Source organism: Poromitra crassiceps (genome assembly GCF_964638095.1).
Source record: "Poromitra crassiceps genome assembly, chromosome: 6".
Taxonomy (NCBI): Eukaryota; Metazoa; Chordata; class Actinopteri; order Beryciformes; family Melamphaidae; genus Poromitra; species Poromitra crassiceps.
Window position 1 is genome coordinate 6,748,966 of NC_139627.1, and position 17,056 is coordinate 6,766,021.

The 17,056-nt window shown below is 46.3% G+C and overlaps 1 protein-coding gene across 1 annotated transcript in view; it reads right to left on the reverse strand.

The window, feature by feature from the left end:
• Positions 1 to 8,615: 8,615 nt before the first annotated feature.
• The window catches only part of LOC310778134 (L-amino-acid oxidase-like), a 12,436-nt gene continuing 3,995 nt past the window's right edge, over positions 8,616 to 17,056 (reverse strand). Inside the window, exons 4-9 of the mRNA XM_083638480.1 lie at positions 15,311 to 15,534; positions 14,348 to 14,460; positions 12,668 to 12,869; positions 11,734 to 11,802; positions 10,137 to 10,273; positions 8,616 to 9,602 (exon numbers count right to left, since the gene is read on the reverse strand). Coding sequence (XP_083494606.1) covers positions 8,792 to 9,602; positions 10,137 to 10,273; positions 11,734 to 11,802; positions 12,668 to 12,869; positions 14,348 to 14,460; positions 15,311 to 15,534 — 1,556 coding nt within the window. The 3' untranslated portion in view covers positions 8,616 to 8,791. The remainder of the gene's footprint in view (positions 9,603 to 10,136; positions 10,274 to 11,733; positions 11,803 to 12,667; positions 12,870 to 14,347; positions 14,461 to 15,310; positions 15,535 to 17,056) is intronic.

Sequence of the window (17,056 nt, forward strand, 5' to 3'; positions counted from 1 at the left end):
ATGATAAGCACAGTGTGTTTTCAAATCAATACCATAGTAATCTCCTATCTGGCTGATTACTTGGTTGACAAAATGTGCTCCATTATCACTGCTGATCATTCTAGGCACGCCCCATCTTGGAATGATTTCAGTGATCAGTGCCTTTGCCACTGCTTGAGCATCATTTTTCCGTGATGGAAAAACTTCCAACCATTTTGAAAACATATCCACCATTACCAAACAATGCAGTTTCTTTTCTGATGGAGAAAGTTGAACAAAGTCCATCATGACGTGATCAAATGGCTGGTCTGGTGGTGGGTGAGCTGCATGTGCTGTTCTCAAAACAGCCCTGCCCACATTGTGCTGAGCACAGATGACACATTTCTCACAGAATCTCTGAGAGTAAATTGTGAATCCTTTCGTAAACCAATGCTGTCCCACAGCAGCCTGCATACCTCCCTTTGACACATGCGTACGCCCATGTGTCAATTTTGCATAGTGTGGGAACAGCCATTTTGGAAGACATGGTTTACGATTAGGACCCTCCCACACTCCATCCCTTCTTACACATCCATGTTTACGCCATGCTGACACCTCCTCTTGCGAAGCTTTAGCCTGCAGCTCAGAGAGGGGCGGTGGCATGCACGTGTGTGGGAGAGTGTCCTCTTCACTCAGCAAGGAGAAGTGCTGAGGCAGTTTGACAGCATTCTTTGCTGCCGCGTCAGCCAGTGCATTGCCCCTGGACACTGGGTCAGTATTCCCAGTGTGTGCTTCACATTTACACACAGCAATGTTTTTCGGGAGCAGAATGGCATCAAGCAACATGGCGATTAATTTGTGATGCATGCACGGTTTACCAGTGGATGTCAAAAATCCTCTCTGCTTCCACAAAGTGCCAAAGTCATGCACCACGCCCCAGCCATACCTGCTATCGGTATGGATTGTAACAGAGCGGCCCTCTGCCAATTCACAAGCTTTAATCAGCGCTGCCAGTTCGGCGGCCTGGGCGGAGCAGTTAGCTGGCAACGAGGAAGCATACAAAACGTCGTGTTGTGATACCACTGCAAAACCCACTTCATTAACACTTTCAGTGCCACGGCCCTTGGGCAAAAGGTTGCTTGCTGTGCCACATAGGCCGCAATGCATTTTAAAACAGTCATATAATTTCTTTAATAATTACTATGTAAACACTGAACACGCACAAATAACGATGAGACTCTCTTCTATCACCTGCAAAAAAAAGTTTATTGATCCCATTTTCCGTTCTTTAGTTATGAGCCGGAGAAGATAGCTTGATTGAACGAAAAAAAGAGCTTTTTTTCTACGAGCTGAGATAATGAGCCTTTTGTGAAATTAAACATTTCAAGCACATCACTGGCTCTGAAGCTAATTTTCTGATGTAGTCACACCTCAAAAATAATTTCCTTCAATAAAACAGTGAAGGCAAGGGAATTTTGTTTGGAAGAATAATATTTTTAGCTGAAACCAGCAGCGCTGGCGCCTGCATGCGCTGCTGGTTGCAGCTTCTTGCTGATCTTTTGCTGCTGGTGGGCATCGGATATTCTGGCTTGCGTTTGCCAACCCTGTCCTGCTGTCTGGGTCTGTGTTGTGTACTTGGCTCTGCGTGCCCACCTCCCCCCCTCCTCCTCCCCCCCCCCCCCCCCCCCCCCCCCCCCCGTTGTGGGCGGAGTGTCTCTCTGCTCTGCTGTTTTCTCGTTTTCTCTGCCTGTGCTCAGCACTGAAAAAGTCCGCTAGATGCTGCTTTTTTACAGCCGCGTGTACCAGCTCCCATGCTTCGAGTTGAGAATAATAACAAATCCACGGCTGATCATGTGTTGCAGCGGACACGGAGGCTGTTGCAGCGGACATCGAGGTGCTCAATTGTGATAGCAGATTGGCTGCTGCAGGGGCACAGCTAAACGTTGCTTCAATGAAGCCGCTGCATACGGACGGATGCGATGCGATTTCCTTCCCCCCAATGACTTCTTCTGTGTGTTTCACTCCACGTTCTCTCATCTGGAGAGCGCTGTCGCCACCTAAGGGTTCTGTAAAATAGGTTAGACACATTCAATACCTCTGAATATTGTAAGAGGCGATGTAAGAGGCATAGATCGACACCCCCCCGTCAAAAAAAAAAATCGAGTTATGACGCCATTTGGCGTCGCTGGCACTGTACGGTAAATTTCTAATGACGCCATATGGCGTCGCTGGCACTGAATGTGTTAACACCTGTGACCTTATTACGGGAGGCAGAGCCATCCACAAACAGCTCTAGGTCCGGATTAGTGAGGGGCACTTCCTGTAAATCAGGCCTAGGTGAACACACTGCTATAACTGTTGCTACACAGTCATGTGGCTCCCCGTCCTCTGCTGTAGGAAGCAACGTGGCTGGGTTAAGCACTGTGCACCTTTTAACTGTAATGTTTGGCATGTCCAAGAGGCAATGGTTATATCGCAACCATCGACTGGCTGACAAATGACTAGTCTTCTGCTCGAGCAGCAGCATTGAAACCGCATGTGGCACTAGTAAAGTGAGACTAGAATAGCCCACATAATCACGTGACGCATGAACGGCTTTCTCAGCAGCGGCCACGGCGCGAAGACATGTTGGTAGACCAGCGGCCACTGGGTCAAGTTTCGTGGAAAAATATGCCACTGGTCGCAGACGGGCACCATGCTCTTGGAGCAAAACAGAGGTCATAAAGTCCCCTTTGGTGTCTACCGTCTGAATGAACGGTCGCGTCGGGTCAGGTAGTCCTAGTGTAGGGGTACTTTGCAAAGCCATTTTTAACTTTTCAAATGAGGCCTCCGCCTCTGTCGTCCATGTCACTTTACTACCTGCAGTCAGTCCTTGTCCGTGTGCGATGGCACTCAACGGAGCTTCCAAATGTGAGTAATCAATAATGAAAGTCCTACAGTACGATGTCATACCCAGAAAAGATTTCACCTGTTTTACTGTTAGTGGTTTTGGAATCCCCTGTATCGCTTGTTTTCTCTTTGGCGATAAGGATTTGCCATTTTGAGTGATCACATGACCTAGAAACACAACCTCTTTCTGGCAGTACTGCAGTTTGGAAGCGCTCGCTTTATGACCTCCGTCATAAAGGTGTCGCATCAGTTTCAACGTGTCTGTCTTGCATTGATCCTCCGTGGGCGCTGCGATCATTATATCATCGACATATTGGAGAAGGGCGCTGCCCTGTGTCAATTCCAGGTCCTCCAAGTCATTTTGGAGGGCCTGGTTGTAGATCGTAGGTGATTCCGCATAACCTTGACACAAACGCGTCCAGGTGAAGGTTTTCCCCTTAAACGAAAACGCAAACCAAAACTGACTGTCTGGGTGAATCGGCACACTGAAAAACGCATTGCTCAGATCGATCACGCTGAAATATTTACATGTAGGAGGAATGCGAGACAGAATAGTGTATGGATTTGGTACATTCGGTGCACGTTGTTGAACCGCATCATTTACAGCCTTTAAGTCCTGGACAAAACGCCACTCATCTGGGGCGCCCTTGTCCCGGATCTTTTTGACTGGAAATATTGGTGTCTGCACAGGAGACGCTTCGCAGGGAATGATTACCCCCGCCTTCAACAGAGCGTCGAAAACCGGTGTAATACCATCAACAGCTTCCTGCTTAAGCGCATATTGTTTTGCTTTTGGTCGATAGTGGGATTTTGGGGTTATCACCACTGGTTCCATACTTTTGATCAGTCCCACATCATATTTCCCTCTTGCCCACAAACCCTCAGGTACCTCAAAAAGTTCAGGAATTGTTGATATGTCACATTTGACCATTTGATCATCCCTTGTCATTGAAATGACTTCTCCAGCGGCTGTGGTTGCTAATGATACCACCTTATCAGCGTGCACCACTGCACCAAAGGTTTGTTTGAAAACATTGGTGCTATCAAGCCTGATAGCAACCATAACATCCTCCTCGCTTGTCCGCTTCCAAGAGGTGATGTCCTCGCATTCCTTAACCCACGGGCCCAGATCACGCCATTCATCCTCAGCCGCTTTGGCCAGGGCCACGTGGGGAAAGGAATCTTTTACATCAAAAAAACATTTATCATTGTGTGACTGTTCCCTTTGGTCGGTGTGCGGCTTAGGTTCCGTTAACGAAACCGAAATCGCACATCGACTAGCTGACCAAAACATTGTTTTCAGTGTGAGTTCCTCCCTCTCACCACTGTTTTTGGCCCATTGTATTTCAAATACTTCATCTGGGCCTGTATTTACATGTGTAATGAAGTTGTCAGTTTTCACCAGCTGGGCTCCTGGTTGACATCTAGCTTTGGCCTTACTGATCAAATCAGTAATCACTTTGCCGGCTGAGGTGGAACTATCAATTTTCCACTGGTAGATGAACAATGGAATCATAGGGTCCTGTTTCACCATTGTGTAATTTGCATTTAAATCCAGCTCTGTCAATCTTTTTAACTGTAGCCCTTCAGGTGTGGAGATTAAACAGATGCCCAAACGAATTATCAGATCTCTCCCCAACAAATTCATGGGGCAGCTAGACGAGTACAGGAAAGAGTGTTTTATCTTCCCTTGAGCCTCGTCCACACACTGCAGTGGCACAGTGTAATTTTCATCCACAATGTTACCTGAAGCAGTAATTGATTTCACCCAACGCCCACTCAGAGCTGGCTTTTTTGACAGAGCTTTATGACAGATTACACTCTCGGACGCCCCTGAATCCACCAAAAACTGTATCATCTCACCGTCTACCAAGAGCCGCAACTGTGGCAACGCCTTGTGGGCGCTGTCCCTATACATAATGTATGAGTCAGTTGGTGGCTGCAGTGTTTTTTCAAGCCTATCTATTGTATTTTGAACAGCTGTAGCGTGTAAGCATGTGTGTGTGTTTACACTTCCCTGTTCATGTCCTGTAGTGGAGGCTCTTGTCTGGTCTTGGCACGGCGCCACACCCCTCTCTAGTCAGTTAGAGTTAGACTCGTTTGGCATAAATCCCCCTTGTTGTTGTTGGTACTGTCCAGGTTGGAATTGTCCCCTTGGTGTCTCAAACTGTCCATTCTGGGCATCGAACTGTCCATTCTGGGCGTCGGGACACTCATTTTTCCAATGCCCATGGCGGCCACATCGAGCGCATTGGTCCCACCCCAAAGGCTGACGTTGCCCTCCTGGCTGTCGACCTCTCCCATCTCTGCCATTTCTCCCTCCGCGACCAAACTGTCCTCTTTGTCGTGGCCACCCTCGTCCTCTCACTCCCCCCCGGCCTGTCTGCGGGTTGGTGTTGGTGTTATAAAGCAGTGTCATCATACTCTCGTGCATCGCAATCTCTCGCTTGTCCTTGGTCCTCTTCTCAATGTCCTTTTGCTGGCTCTCAGCATGAGCCGCGTGTTTCTCAATGTCCTCAAGTTTTGCTCCCATCCACCCGATGCACTGGTTCTTCACGCTCTCGGCGAGTTCTGGTCTCATGTTCATGAGGAAAACGTTGCGCAAATGGGCTTCATATGTTCCCACAATTGCGTTTCCCCAAGCTGCCTCACCTGGCGCCTCCATGCCGCTGCAATTGTTGAAGACCTCTGTGAGACGGAAGCGGAAGTCATGCACATCCTCATCTTCCCTCTGCTTAGTGTCTGTCACTTTCTTCATGTTGATATGAAGTGGGAAAGCAATCAGCATGCGGTCACAGATGCCTTTAACCATGTCTCTGTATGCAGCATTGTCAACATGTGCATATTCTTCTCTCCTCACTCTCACGTCTTCTGCTGGCAGCCCCTCCCCCACTCTCTGCCATTTGCTCACCTGCATGTTTATCCTCAGCAAGCGTTTCAGTTCAGCTGACGTGGGGCGATGCTCTTGACAGAAAGCATTTAATTCCACATTGTACTTTATTCCTCCCACAACTGCTGGGTCAGGGAGGAGGCTCGCGGCCTTCTGCATATCCTCTAGTCCCCACGGGCGGTGGACTAAAATCACTCCATCTTGTCCTGCCACCTCTATCATTGGTGCTGTAGTATGCCCAAATGCAGAGGCGGCAGGCAGGAACGCACTGTCTTCCGTGGGGTGCTGCTCTTTACCGGATTGTGCTCCAGGTGCTGTATCTCCTGGGGCGCTACGGCCCTGGCTTGAAGCACGAGACATGCTGGGGGTTCGACATCGTTGCCCACGGCGGCCATCTCGGCTTAGGTTGCCGCTTGGTTTGAATGCATATTCCATTCCAGATCGCGTTGTCCTGGGTGAAGCGCTGGGCTCATCCAGGTGTCCCATTTTCTCTTCTGCCGCACGGAGTTCATCTGTGGGATACAGTGAAGCTGCCTGTGTCGGTGGAGGCAATCCTGAGCTGCCTGCTGGTGCTGCTGTGCTGGGGAGGACATAGGAGGGTGGCGCTGCTGGCATTGGCACTGCTCCAAAAGATGCGATTGGGAGCATGTAGAAGGGTGGCCCTTGCACTTCTCCAGCCGCTGCTCCAGCCGCTTCTTGCACAACCTGGACAGCCGGTGGTGGCTGCGCTGCTCGGGGTGGGCAACCGTCCAACTCCAGATCAAGAACCTTTGAAACACATTGGGAGACACGAGCTGCGTTATCTGTTTTCACACGAGATTTGTCATGCCTGGTTCTCGCCTCCTGCTCCCATTTCATAAATGAAATCCAGTCTGGCTGGAACTTTTTCAATTCACCTTTCTTGTTTTGTTTTTTTACTTTTTCCCCATACTCAATCATTTTAGCCTTGAGTATTTCCAACTGGTGCAGACTAAAACTCCCAGCATTTGGGAACCCAAAATATGTCACCCAGATTGGCACCTGTTCAACACTTTCTTCTCCATAGTTTTTTCTCATGAATTTGATGTTGGGGGCTTCCATGTCAGCCCTTTCCAAGCTCTTGTCATTATTATTTCCCATCTTTTTTCTTTTTCTTTTTTTTTGTTGTTTGTCTGTTGTTGTTGTTTTTTTTTTTTTTTTTTTTTTGGGGTTTTTTTTTTTTTTTTTTTTTTGAATGACAAGTTAGACCATAGCTGTTATACCTTCTACATATATATATGGCTCCAAATGTAGAAATGTTGGTACCAATCAATCAAAACATACACATATATATTTTAACTGATATGATTTGGTGTAGGCTACTGTGTGTGTAGAGGTGTGTATATGTGTGCGTGTATCTGTACGTGTGTGTGTATGTGTGTGTCTGTAGGTGTTTGTGGGTGTGCGTGTATGTGTGTCTGTGTGTGTGTCTGTGTGTGCGTGTGTGTGTGTGTGTGTGTGTGCGTGGATGTAGGTGTGTGTGTGTGTGTGTGTGTATGTGTGTGTGTATGTGTGTGTGTGTGTGTGTGATAGACCACTGCCCTCAAAACAAACAGTAAACCCACCATTGATTTGCCATACAAATAAACACACCCTCTTATGTTGCCGGCCGGCTTACTCAAAACACTTATAAAACCTTAAAACCCAAATCAAAGTAAGTTTTGTGAATTTTTATACCTCCTCTCACAGAATTCAGGTCTGGGTATGTGTTTTTTTTTTCCACTACTGCAGTTTTTAGACGCTAAGTATACCTTTCAACTTACGTCGACGCCAGGTATACCTTTCAACCCGCGTGTTACTGTTTGCCCGTCGACAAACAGGCCGATTTTTTCTTCTCTAAATCTTGCCCAAATATGAGTCGGCTAATAGTAAGCTCCTCTTACACGTGCGTTCTAACCTAACGCATCGCCTCACCCTCTCGGCAGTGAGTATATCCGATAACGGCAATAGTGAGTTTTATTTAATATTATCTCACGCGAGCATCCCCGGGACCCCGCACTCCCCTCAAAGGCAATGAATTGCCCAGGCAGAAGTTACATCCGTTCTCCACTACACAATCCCCCAGACCTGTACCTTTTACCAAAAATTGCAATTACCTATGTTTTAAAACCAACTGTATAACAGTATTCAGCTAAACAAAATTTGCGACAATTGGTCAATCAACAACAATGCATTCCACACATCTCACCGGATTTTTTGTAGATCTCAATCACCGGGCAGGGCTGCGCGGCGGGCCGACCCCTCCACTCGTGAGCTAAAACGAGGTTCGAGGTCCTGCAACAGGAGATGATCAATCAGTCGACTCCCCGTTCACAGCCTGGTCCAGCAAAAAAGTATTACAATCCCGGACAGAGCCCCCAAGTTGTTAGGGAAAATTCAGATGAAATGCCTTGTTGATGCACCAATTAATGAGTTGCTCGTTTGTAATGAATAAAGATTTTTTTATTCCAATTCTCAAAAACTCTGCAGAGTGTCACAACCTCCAAGTGTTGTGCCCCGAACATAAACATTACATCTCAGTTATACCCAGCCACCCCCCTGGCACAGATGAGGTGGCCGGTTCAATCCCACGGGATATTTTCCATGAAGACAAAATAAAAGCCTTGTTCTTACAACAAACTGAAACAGAAAATCCTCTCTACACCAGGAAGACAAAATAACACGTTATCCACTGTTCTCCAGCTGGGTTCCCCTCCTAAACATAACAAACCGCTTCCCAGCCCATAAAGTTAAATAGCTTAAATTTATCCATGCATGTTAATTAGCTCATAACTAAACAGAGTCTACATTATTCAACAATCTATCAATAAGCAGTCAATCAATTATTTTACCCTCACACTTCTCTTGAATTACAGGCAGAGAATATGCTTCACCTTGTTAAACAAGTAAAACTGGTCAGGCTAATCCAGTTTCAATAATCGGAATTTAACTCAAATGAAATATGATTTTTTTTTTTTTTTTTTTTTTTTTTTTTTGGGCCAATGTCCGCGACCCAATCAAAACGGCCCCGCGACCCACCAGTTGAGAAACGCTGCTCTAGAGCTCTTCTTCTCTGCCCTGAGTTCCAGGCCAGTCAGTGTTCAAAGGTTTCACGTTGTTGATGTTCTTGGCAGCCCTGATTGCGGATTTCATTGCTGTCTCGATCCAAGCGTGAGGTAAGGCCGTGTGTTCGCCAGCAAAGTGCACCCTACCCTCACTTTGGAAGAGCTCCTTAGCATAATCCAAGTGTTGGTAGGGAGTGAAGAGAGCAAACGCACCCAGGCTGTAAGGATCCACGCCCCACTGCTTCACCACAACCCCTGTGCAGAGAGACCTGACCTGCTCGCCGTGGATCAGCACCAAATCTTTCAGGACCAGCTCTTTCAGGTCTTCGTCGCTCGCGCCTTCGAAGAGGTGGGCATCATCAGACCAGGTGTAGGAAGCCAGGAGCACGCCTACGCTCTTGTTTTTTGGGAAACTGTGGCTGGGGTAGTAGATGTAACGGGAGGGCCGGTCGGTGATGCTCTTCCCTCCTTTGATGCCGTCCTTCTCCCAGAACCTCTTGCTGAAGGTGAGGATGACTTTGGTGGAGCTGTCATAGTGGACCGATCTCAGGGCCTCCATCTTGTGGGCGCAGAGAGGGGGCTGGAAGTCGACGAAGAGGGCCGCCTTGGCTGTGGTGGTTACCAGGACAGTGTCGGCAGCCAGGTGGGTCAAAGAGGATTGGTTGCCCTCCTGATACGATATGATGACACCTTTCTCTGATCGGCTGATGCGTTTGACCTTAGAGTGGAGGTGGATGGTGCATTGGAGGACGCTGAGAAACGCTTGGGGGATGAGATCTGTGCCGCCGGTCACTTCATCGTAACTTAAAAGACAAGAAGACAAATTACGATTGTTGTATACATGCATAGAGAGATGTGCAATGTCTTTTTTTCTTTTCTTTTTTTTTCTTTTTTTTTTGGTTTATTGAACAGGGACAAATGCATTGAACATTATTTCATATGACCTACAAAACAGATGTCATGCATACAGGTTTCTAGCCAAGGCTAATTTGCAACCCCTGTCCCTGGTTAGGCCTTTACTATTAAAACAAAAGTTCAAGAGAACAATTAAAACAGTACCAAACCGTTAAAAACGAACCATATAAAACAGAACAAAATAAAGACAAAAACAAAAAGCAAAAACACAAAACAGATAAGGACACAAAACTAAAATAGTACAATACTAAAAGTCAATGTTCACAGGCTTGTTTCAGTTTCAGCCATTGTTTTGCTTGTGTGTTAAAAACGGTGAGTTCTGTCAATGTTTTTATTTCAATCACTTTTTGGCTATGTTGTCTGCCATTTTTGTCTTTGGCATTTATACGCCGCCTGCACCCGCAAGGGATTTTTGCTCTTACTTGACATCATCGTTGACGTCGGACTGGTCGTAGATCATCTCGGAGAGCGCCGTGTACAGGAGGCTGTTTTCATTCAGCAGGTCTCCAATCATCCTTATCGCCTCTCGACTCAGACCACCTACTTCTATCAGATACTCCTGTGGGGGAAAAAAACAAATGTTTTCCACATCGTGCCATGGAATGCTCTTAAATACATTTGTATTTAAAGGATGGCTTTACTGATAACCAACCCACTTTGTATCATTAATCATCTTACAAGCACATGGGCATGTGTTTACCTTCTCTCTCTGTTTTCCTGCAGAAACTCCGCCCCCACCATGCAAGTCATTAAGGCTCGTTAAGGCTCTCCATGGGATTAGTAGAAAATCGAAGATAACGCGCTCAACTCCTTACTTAGTAGCAGGCTATGTAAACTGGGTGCTGGATCCCCAAAAACAAAGTCTAATTCAAAAAACGAAAAGGACAGCACTCCAAGTTTAAAGATTTAATGCCAACACAATGGACGTTTCGGGCCCAAGCCCTTCGTCAGCATGTAATGGCAATTACATTCTCCATGTGATCCTCCATGCGCATACTTAAAAGAGAAAAAAACCCAATAACAGCCGCCCTCGGAGCAGATTCCGAGTCTCGAGCAGAACTTCCGACCGCAGCGCCGTTGTGACGTAAAGCGCGTCACAACGGAGCGCTTTGCCAGAGGAGGAAATGGGAGCACTCTGTGAGGAAAACAGAGAGAAGGTAAACACTGCCCATGTGCTTATATTACTGAGATTATAATGATACAAAGTGGGTTGATTATCGGTAAAGCCATCCTTTTAAGACTTTCCAGACTGAAAAGGCTTGAGATAAAATAAAATAAAATAAACATGGCAAAGTAAAAAAAATGAATAAAAAAAAAAAAATTGGTGAGCCGTGATGATGCTGCACTATAGGAAACCTTGTACATTGGTGGCCCCAAATAGCAATGACTGCTTGTTTGACTGACTTCAAAAGCCGTAAATCATGTAACCGTTACATCAAATCACGTTACATTGTAACATCACGTTACATTGTAACGTAATATGATGTTGTTTGTAAACTAAATGTGTTCTTCTTAGTGTCTGCTGGGGTAGAAGTGGTGGAGAGAGTTGCCAATCGTTGGTGAGTCCAGCATTCTCTGGACAGAGTGGTTTCCTCGTTTAGGAGGCACTTGTATTTAGCACATTATTTAAGTACTTTAGCAGTTAGTACTAAAGTAATTCGTAATTTTTGCACTTTACTTTTGATTAATCACTTCCTTTGCAGCAAGAAGATTTTCCTCAATTCATAATTTCCTATGCGGCTAAAAAAAATCCTGCCTGTGACCTAAGTTTCATCTGGGCCAATCTACAGAGAGAGGATCCTTTTTCTATTGTAGTCACATTTTGTGATTTCCGAGGATAAAAGTTACGTCTAGATTTTAACATGCAGATTAAAAAACATTACAAGCAACCAATCCGCAACTGTCAAAGTTACACTATGCTGATCATCAATGGAACACTATTACGTATAATGGAGTATAGTGAAAAATAAAATGGAAGACATAGAAAGCAGGTTCTTATCCATTAAGGCATTGCTTTACCTTCACAGAATAGCGGTCATATTTTTTCAATGCAGCATAGCAGCCATGTGCCATCATTTCATCTTTCACCTGCAAAAAATATCATTTGTATATTAAGATCATTTTCAGTGGTGTTCGGTTTACACATAATGACCCATCAGCTCCAATCGCCTATGGGTCTAATCCATTAAACCCATTTTAGATGTTAGGCACTGATTCTCTTATCCAGAGTGTCTTATGAATGAACAGGTTCAGTATCTTCAGAGTGTCTTATGAATGAACAGGTTCAGTATCTTCAGAGTGTCTATGAATGAACAGGTTCAGTATCTTCAGAGTGTCTATGAATGAACAGGTTCAGTATCTTCAGAGTGTCTTATGAATGAACAGGTTCAGTATCTTCAGAGTGTCTTATGAATGAACAGGTTCAGTATCTTCAGAGTGTCTTATGAATGAACAGGTTCAGTATCTTCAGAGTGTCTATGAATGAACAGGTTCAGTATCTTCAGAGTGTCTATGAATGAACAGGTTCAGTATCTTCAGAGTGTCTATGAATGAACAGGTTCAGTATCTTCAGAGTGTCTATGAATGAACAGGTTCTGTATCTTCAGAGTTTCTATGAATGAACAGGTTCAGTATCTTCAGAGTGTCTTATGAATTAACAGGTTCAGTATCTTCAGAGTGTCTATGAATGAACAGGTTCAGTATCTTCAGAGTTTCTATAAATGAACAGGTTCAGTATCTTCAGAGTGTCTGAATGAACAGGTTCAGTATCTTGCTCAAGAACAGTTTGAATGGTCAAAAGGTTGTTCATGGATTCTTTCAAACCACTATACCCACACTCCAATTCTCTCTCTCTCTCTCTCTCTCTCTCTCTCTCTCTCTCTCACACACACAACACACACACACACACACACACACACACACAATCATCTTCACCCCTCCCTCTTTCTCGAACCTTCTGCAAAGCCTGCTGTAACAGCTCGTCGGCTGACCGCCCCTTCTCGCTCTCCGGCAGGTTGTATTTCAGGATGTCAGGGAAGGCTTTCACTGCGTACGTCCTCCTCAGCAGCCCGTTCACCAGGTAGAAGGTGTTTCTGTCCTCCATGATGAATTTATTCAGCTTGATCCCCAGTTCTTTAGCAAACCAGCGGACAATGCTGTTGAGACAAGAGGTGATGTGCCCAGAGGCCAGAGGTTAGTGAGGTTAGTGACTGCAAACATCTGGGCTGGGACAGTGAACGAGAAATGTTCCCCCTTGTCCTCAGTAAGTGCGTACTGTTGAGGTGATATTGAACAGGATAATTAATGGTGCTAGGTGTAGCCTAGCTTTTTGGTATCAATAAATGGGTCCTCCCATTTATTGTCAAGTGGCTCAGGCTAATCATTTATGTCATGGGACGAATTGTAAGATTTGTGTAGGGGGTAAAGTGAATGCTTATGGACAAAAAGTATGAAGTGTAAGTTTTTATTATTATTATTTCTGATTTCCCCCCTATTTTCTCACCAATTGTACTTGGCCAATTTCCTCCGGCCGCTGCTTCTCTACAGATCTGTGCGATCTGGGGAGAGCCATAGACTAGCACCATGCTTCCTCCGACACATGTGCAGTTGCCAGCTGCTTCTTTTCACCTGACAGCGGGGAGCTTCACTGGCAGGACGTAGCATGTGGAAGGATCACGCTATTCCCACCATTTCCCTTCCGCCCTGAGCAGGCGCCCCAACCGACCAGAGGAGGCGCCAGTGCAGTGACCAGGACACATACACTCGCAGAAACAGCCAATCGTGCCTGTTTGGATGGCCGACCAAGCCGGAGGTAACACGGGGGCCGCGGACCTGCGACCCTCATGTTGGTTGGCTGGGAATCTACCGCTACACTACCCGGACACCCTGTAAAGTGTGAGGTTAACAACAGGTTGGACATAAAGATCAGCTCCATTGTAGGATGCTATAGGGCACAAGCCTTAGGGGGCTGACACATACAGCTGATTAATCGGCGTCAGCCATGTCTGGGCATCTGTCGCTGTGTAAACATCCAATGTCCCTGGACCTTTGTCACATGTCATCCTCCTCTCTCCGTGCATGTATTTCCTGTCTCTCTCTCTTTTTTAATGGATTTTTCTCTCCCATTTTTCTCCTCAATTGTACTTGGCAAATTCCTGCTGTCCCGGTGGTTGCTCCTCCCCCTCTGCCGATCTGGGGACAGTTGTAGACTAGCACACACTTTCTCCGATACATGTGCAATCGCCAGCCGCTTCTTTTCACCTGACAGCGAGGAATTTCACCGGCAGGACATAGCGCGTGGGAGGATCACGCTATACCCCTCAGTTCCCCTCCCCCCGAACAGGCACCCCCCGACCGACCAGAGGAGGCGCTAGTGCAGCGAGCAGGACTCATACCCCGCCGGCTTCCCACCCGCAGACACGGCCAGTTGTGTCTGTGTAGGAATATCTGACCGACCCGGATGTGCCAGTGCCGGGAATTGAACCCGTGTCTGGTCGGCAAGTGCTTTATACCTCCACTAACTGGATATTGGATCATTGTTGTGTAATATCAATTGGAAATGGAGAGAATGAAAACAGACGTTTATTCATATGAAAATATCAGAGATTATTACTTTGAGATAGGTTTTACTCACCGGTGATAACTTGGGATCCTCATAGCCCCCAGGTCAGCATACCAGCCCTCTTGGTGATTTCTGTAGGTGTGCACCCGGCCTCCAACACGACCGTCAGCCTCTAATATGGTGACCTTGTTCAAACGGCACAACATCCAGGTAAGTCACAATGTAACTTACTTGTCTGGAGAGTGGTGACCACTGACCCAAAAATAGGGACAGAGCTATCCCATTGATTTTGGGCGCCCACTTTGAGTTGACTCGGTGGCCGTCGCCATCTTGATTTTTCGTCAGCCGAGAGGGAGGGAATGGGTTGAGTCCTTACGCAGCTCACGTGAGATGGGGGTTTCCCAGAGCCGCAGCTCCGCCTGCTATTGGTCCGTGATCGGCAAGCTGCGCGATCACTGGACAGGCGACCTGTCAATCACCCCCTTTTCTATCATCTATTTTACTCCAAACGGGTGAGTTATATAAGAAATTACCCGCCTACAGTTGTTATGAAAAGGTTAAATTAGCTATATAGACCAAAACCGTGTTAAGGCCCAGGCTGTAACCAGATGTTTCCGTCCACACTCCAATTTGTTTCAATCACTCTTTTTTGCCTCCTTGGTCAGATAGAAACTACCACGCCTGGAGTGAGAACACAGCTCGACTTTAAAAGTGGGGCATTTTAACATGTTAAGATGTTACCAGGGACACACCACCATGTTGGAGGAGTGACAGAATGATGTAACATTCCTCGCCATCTAAATGCAACTAATACAAACAAGGATTAACATAAACAATTCCATGCATAGTCCTATTCTTAATAATGCAACTACTACTATTTCTTCTAATAATAACACTAAATATGCTATCGTTGCAGTTCGTTCCCAAATTAAAAATCTTTATTTGATTTTTTTGGTTTGTTTATTAAGAAATATAGGTAATGACGTGAGCTGCCAAAATAGCACCAGTTTTAAAGTGAGGAAGTGCTGCATGTACCTTGTGGCCTGCATCTTGCAATAACTTGGCAGCCGTCAGTCCAGCCATTCCTGCCCCGACAATAACAACGCGTTGTGGCTTCTCTGTGAGGGGAAGACCTGTCTGTACCGTCTGTAGCAGCTCCTCATAGTCCTTGTCCTCCAGGCATTCGGCCAGACTGTGCTTCAGTGCAACATCTCCGGCACATCGCCGCATCATGAGGAGCACTACTACAGTGAGAGGAACTACAAACACAGAGATAAAATTACTCCAAAAGGGGAACTCAAATATCAAGTAGTAGAATAGTCAAACTCTATTCTCTTACTTTTATAGGTTTTTCACAGTGCCGAGGGCTCCAAGAGCCAGAATCAGGTCGAACTACAAGTGGGTCACTTCATTGTTCTTTACCTGGATGCTATGAAACTTCATCATGCCATTGCAAAGATTGTCCCCCCCCCTCTCTGTATACACTTTTGTATTTTGTTTCATCTGATTGTGTTGTGAATCTGTTTTTATTACTGCTGTCTATACATTTTGTCTGCTGCTGGTTTTTTACTGTTTTTCTATCTGTTTTTATTGCTGTGCTGTACATAATCTCTGTACGTCGCTTTGGATAAAAGCGTCTGCCAATAAAGTAAAAGTAAAGTAAAGTGTGGTGGAGGCCAAGCTTTAGAAAGGTGGAGGCTGGGGTGGTGGAGGCCAAGCTTTAGAAAGGTGGAGGCTGGGGTGGTGGAGGCCAAGCTTTAGAAAGGTGGAGGCTGGTGTGGTGGAGGCCACGCTTTAGAAAGGTGGAGGCTGGGCTGGTGGAGGCCAAGCTTTAGAAAGGTGGAGGCTGGTGTGGTGGAGGCCAAGCTTTAGAAAGGTGGAGGCTGGGGTGGTGGAGGCCAAGCTTTAGAAAGGTGGAGGCTGGGGTGGTGGAGGCCAAGCTTTAGAAAGGTGGAGGCTGGTGTGGTGGAGGCCAAGCTTTAGAAAGGTGGAGGCTGGGGTGGTGGAGGCCACGCTTTAGAAAGGTGGAGGCTGGTGTGGTGGAGGCCACGCTTTAGAAAGGTGGAGGCTGGGGTGGTGGAGGCCAAGCTTTAGAAAGGTGGAGGCTGGGGTGGTGGAGGCCAAGCTTGGCAGCAGCAGCAGCAGCAGCGGTGTGTGAGGCAGCATTAGAGTAAGACCAGTGCAGGCAGCCATATTTAAACGGGCCGTCTTGTTGTGAGAAATGGATGTGATTGGTGAATGATTAAATGATGTCTTGGACTATTTTCAATAATGAAGACTACTTAACAGCCAACGCCCAGCTCTCGTCATATCACAGTGCACGCCCCCTTTCTTTGAGGTTGTATAACCCATTCATTGTTGGGCTCGCCCCCTTTCTCTGATGGTGTCTCCTCATCCATTCACAGTTTACCACACATGTGGCAATAACCAATCAGCCCAAGGTATTCCTCTCCAGCTGATCCCAATCACCTAATCAGCGTAGTATATCAGGGTCCATGTTTTACTCTGTTTGCTATGTGCTGTGTATGTGCCATGTGTCATTCTCAGTTGCTGATCATCATCCTGAAGCAGTTTTTGCCCCACCTCCTCCCCTGACCACCACCATCGTCATGACTCCTGATTGAAGAATTCCCTATGGGGGATTTCCTATCCTATTCTTCACTGACGACGCCCTCTCATCATCTCAGCAGAGCGTCATCATATCATGGAGTCATACGCCAAAATTAATTTGTTGTATCATTAAAGCTTCTTATACTTTCTACTAGTCTCTCATTATTGAAA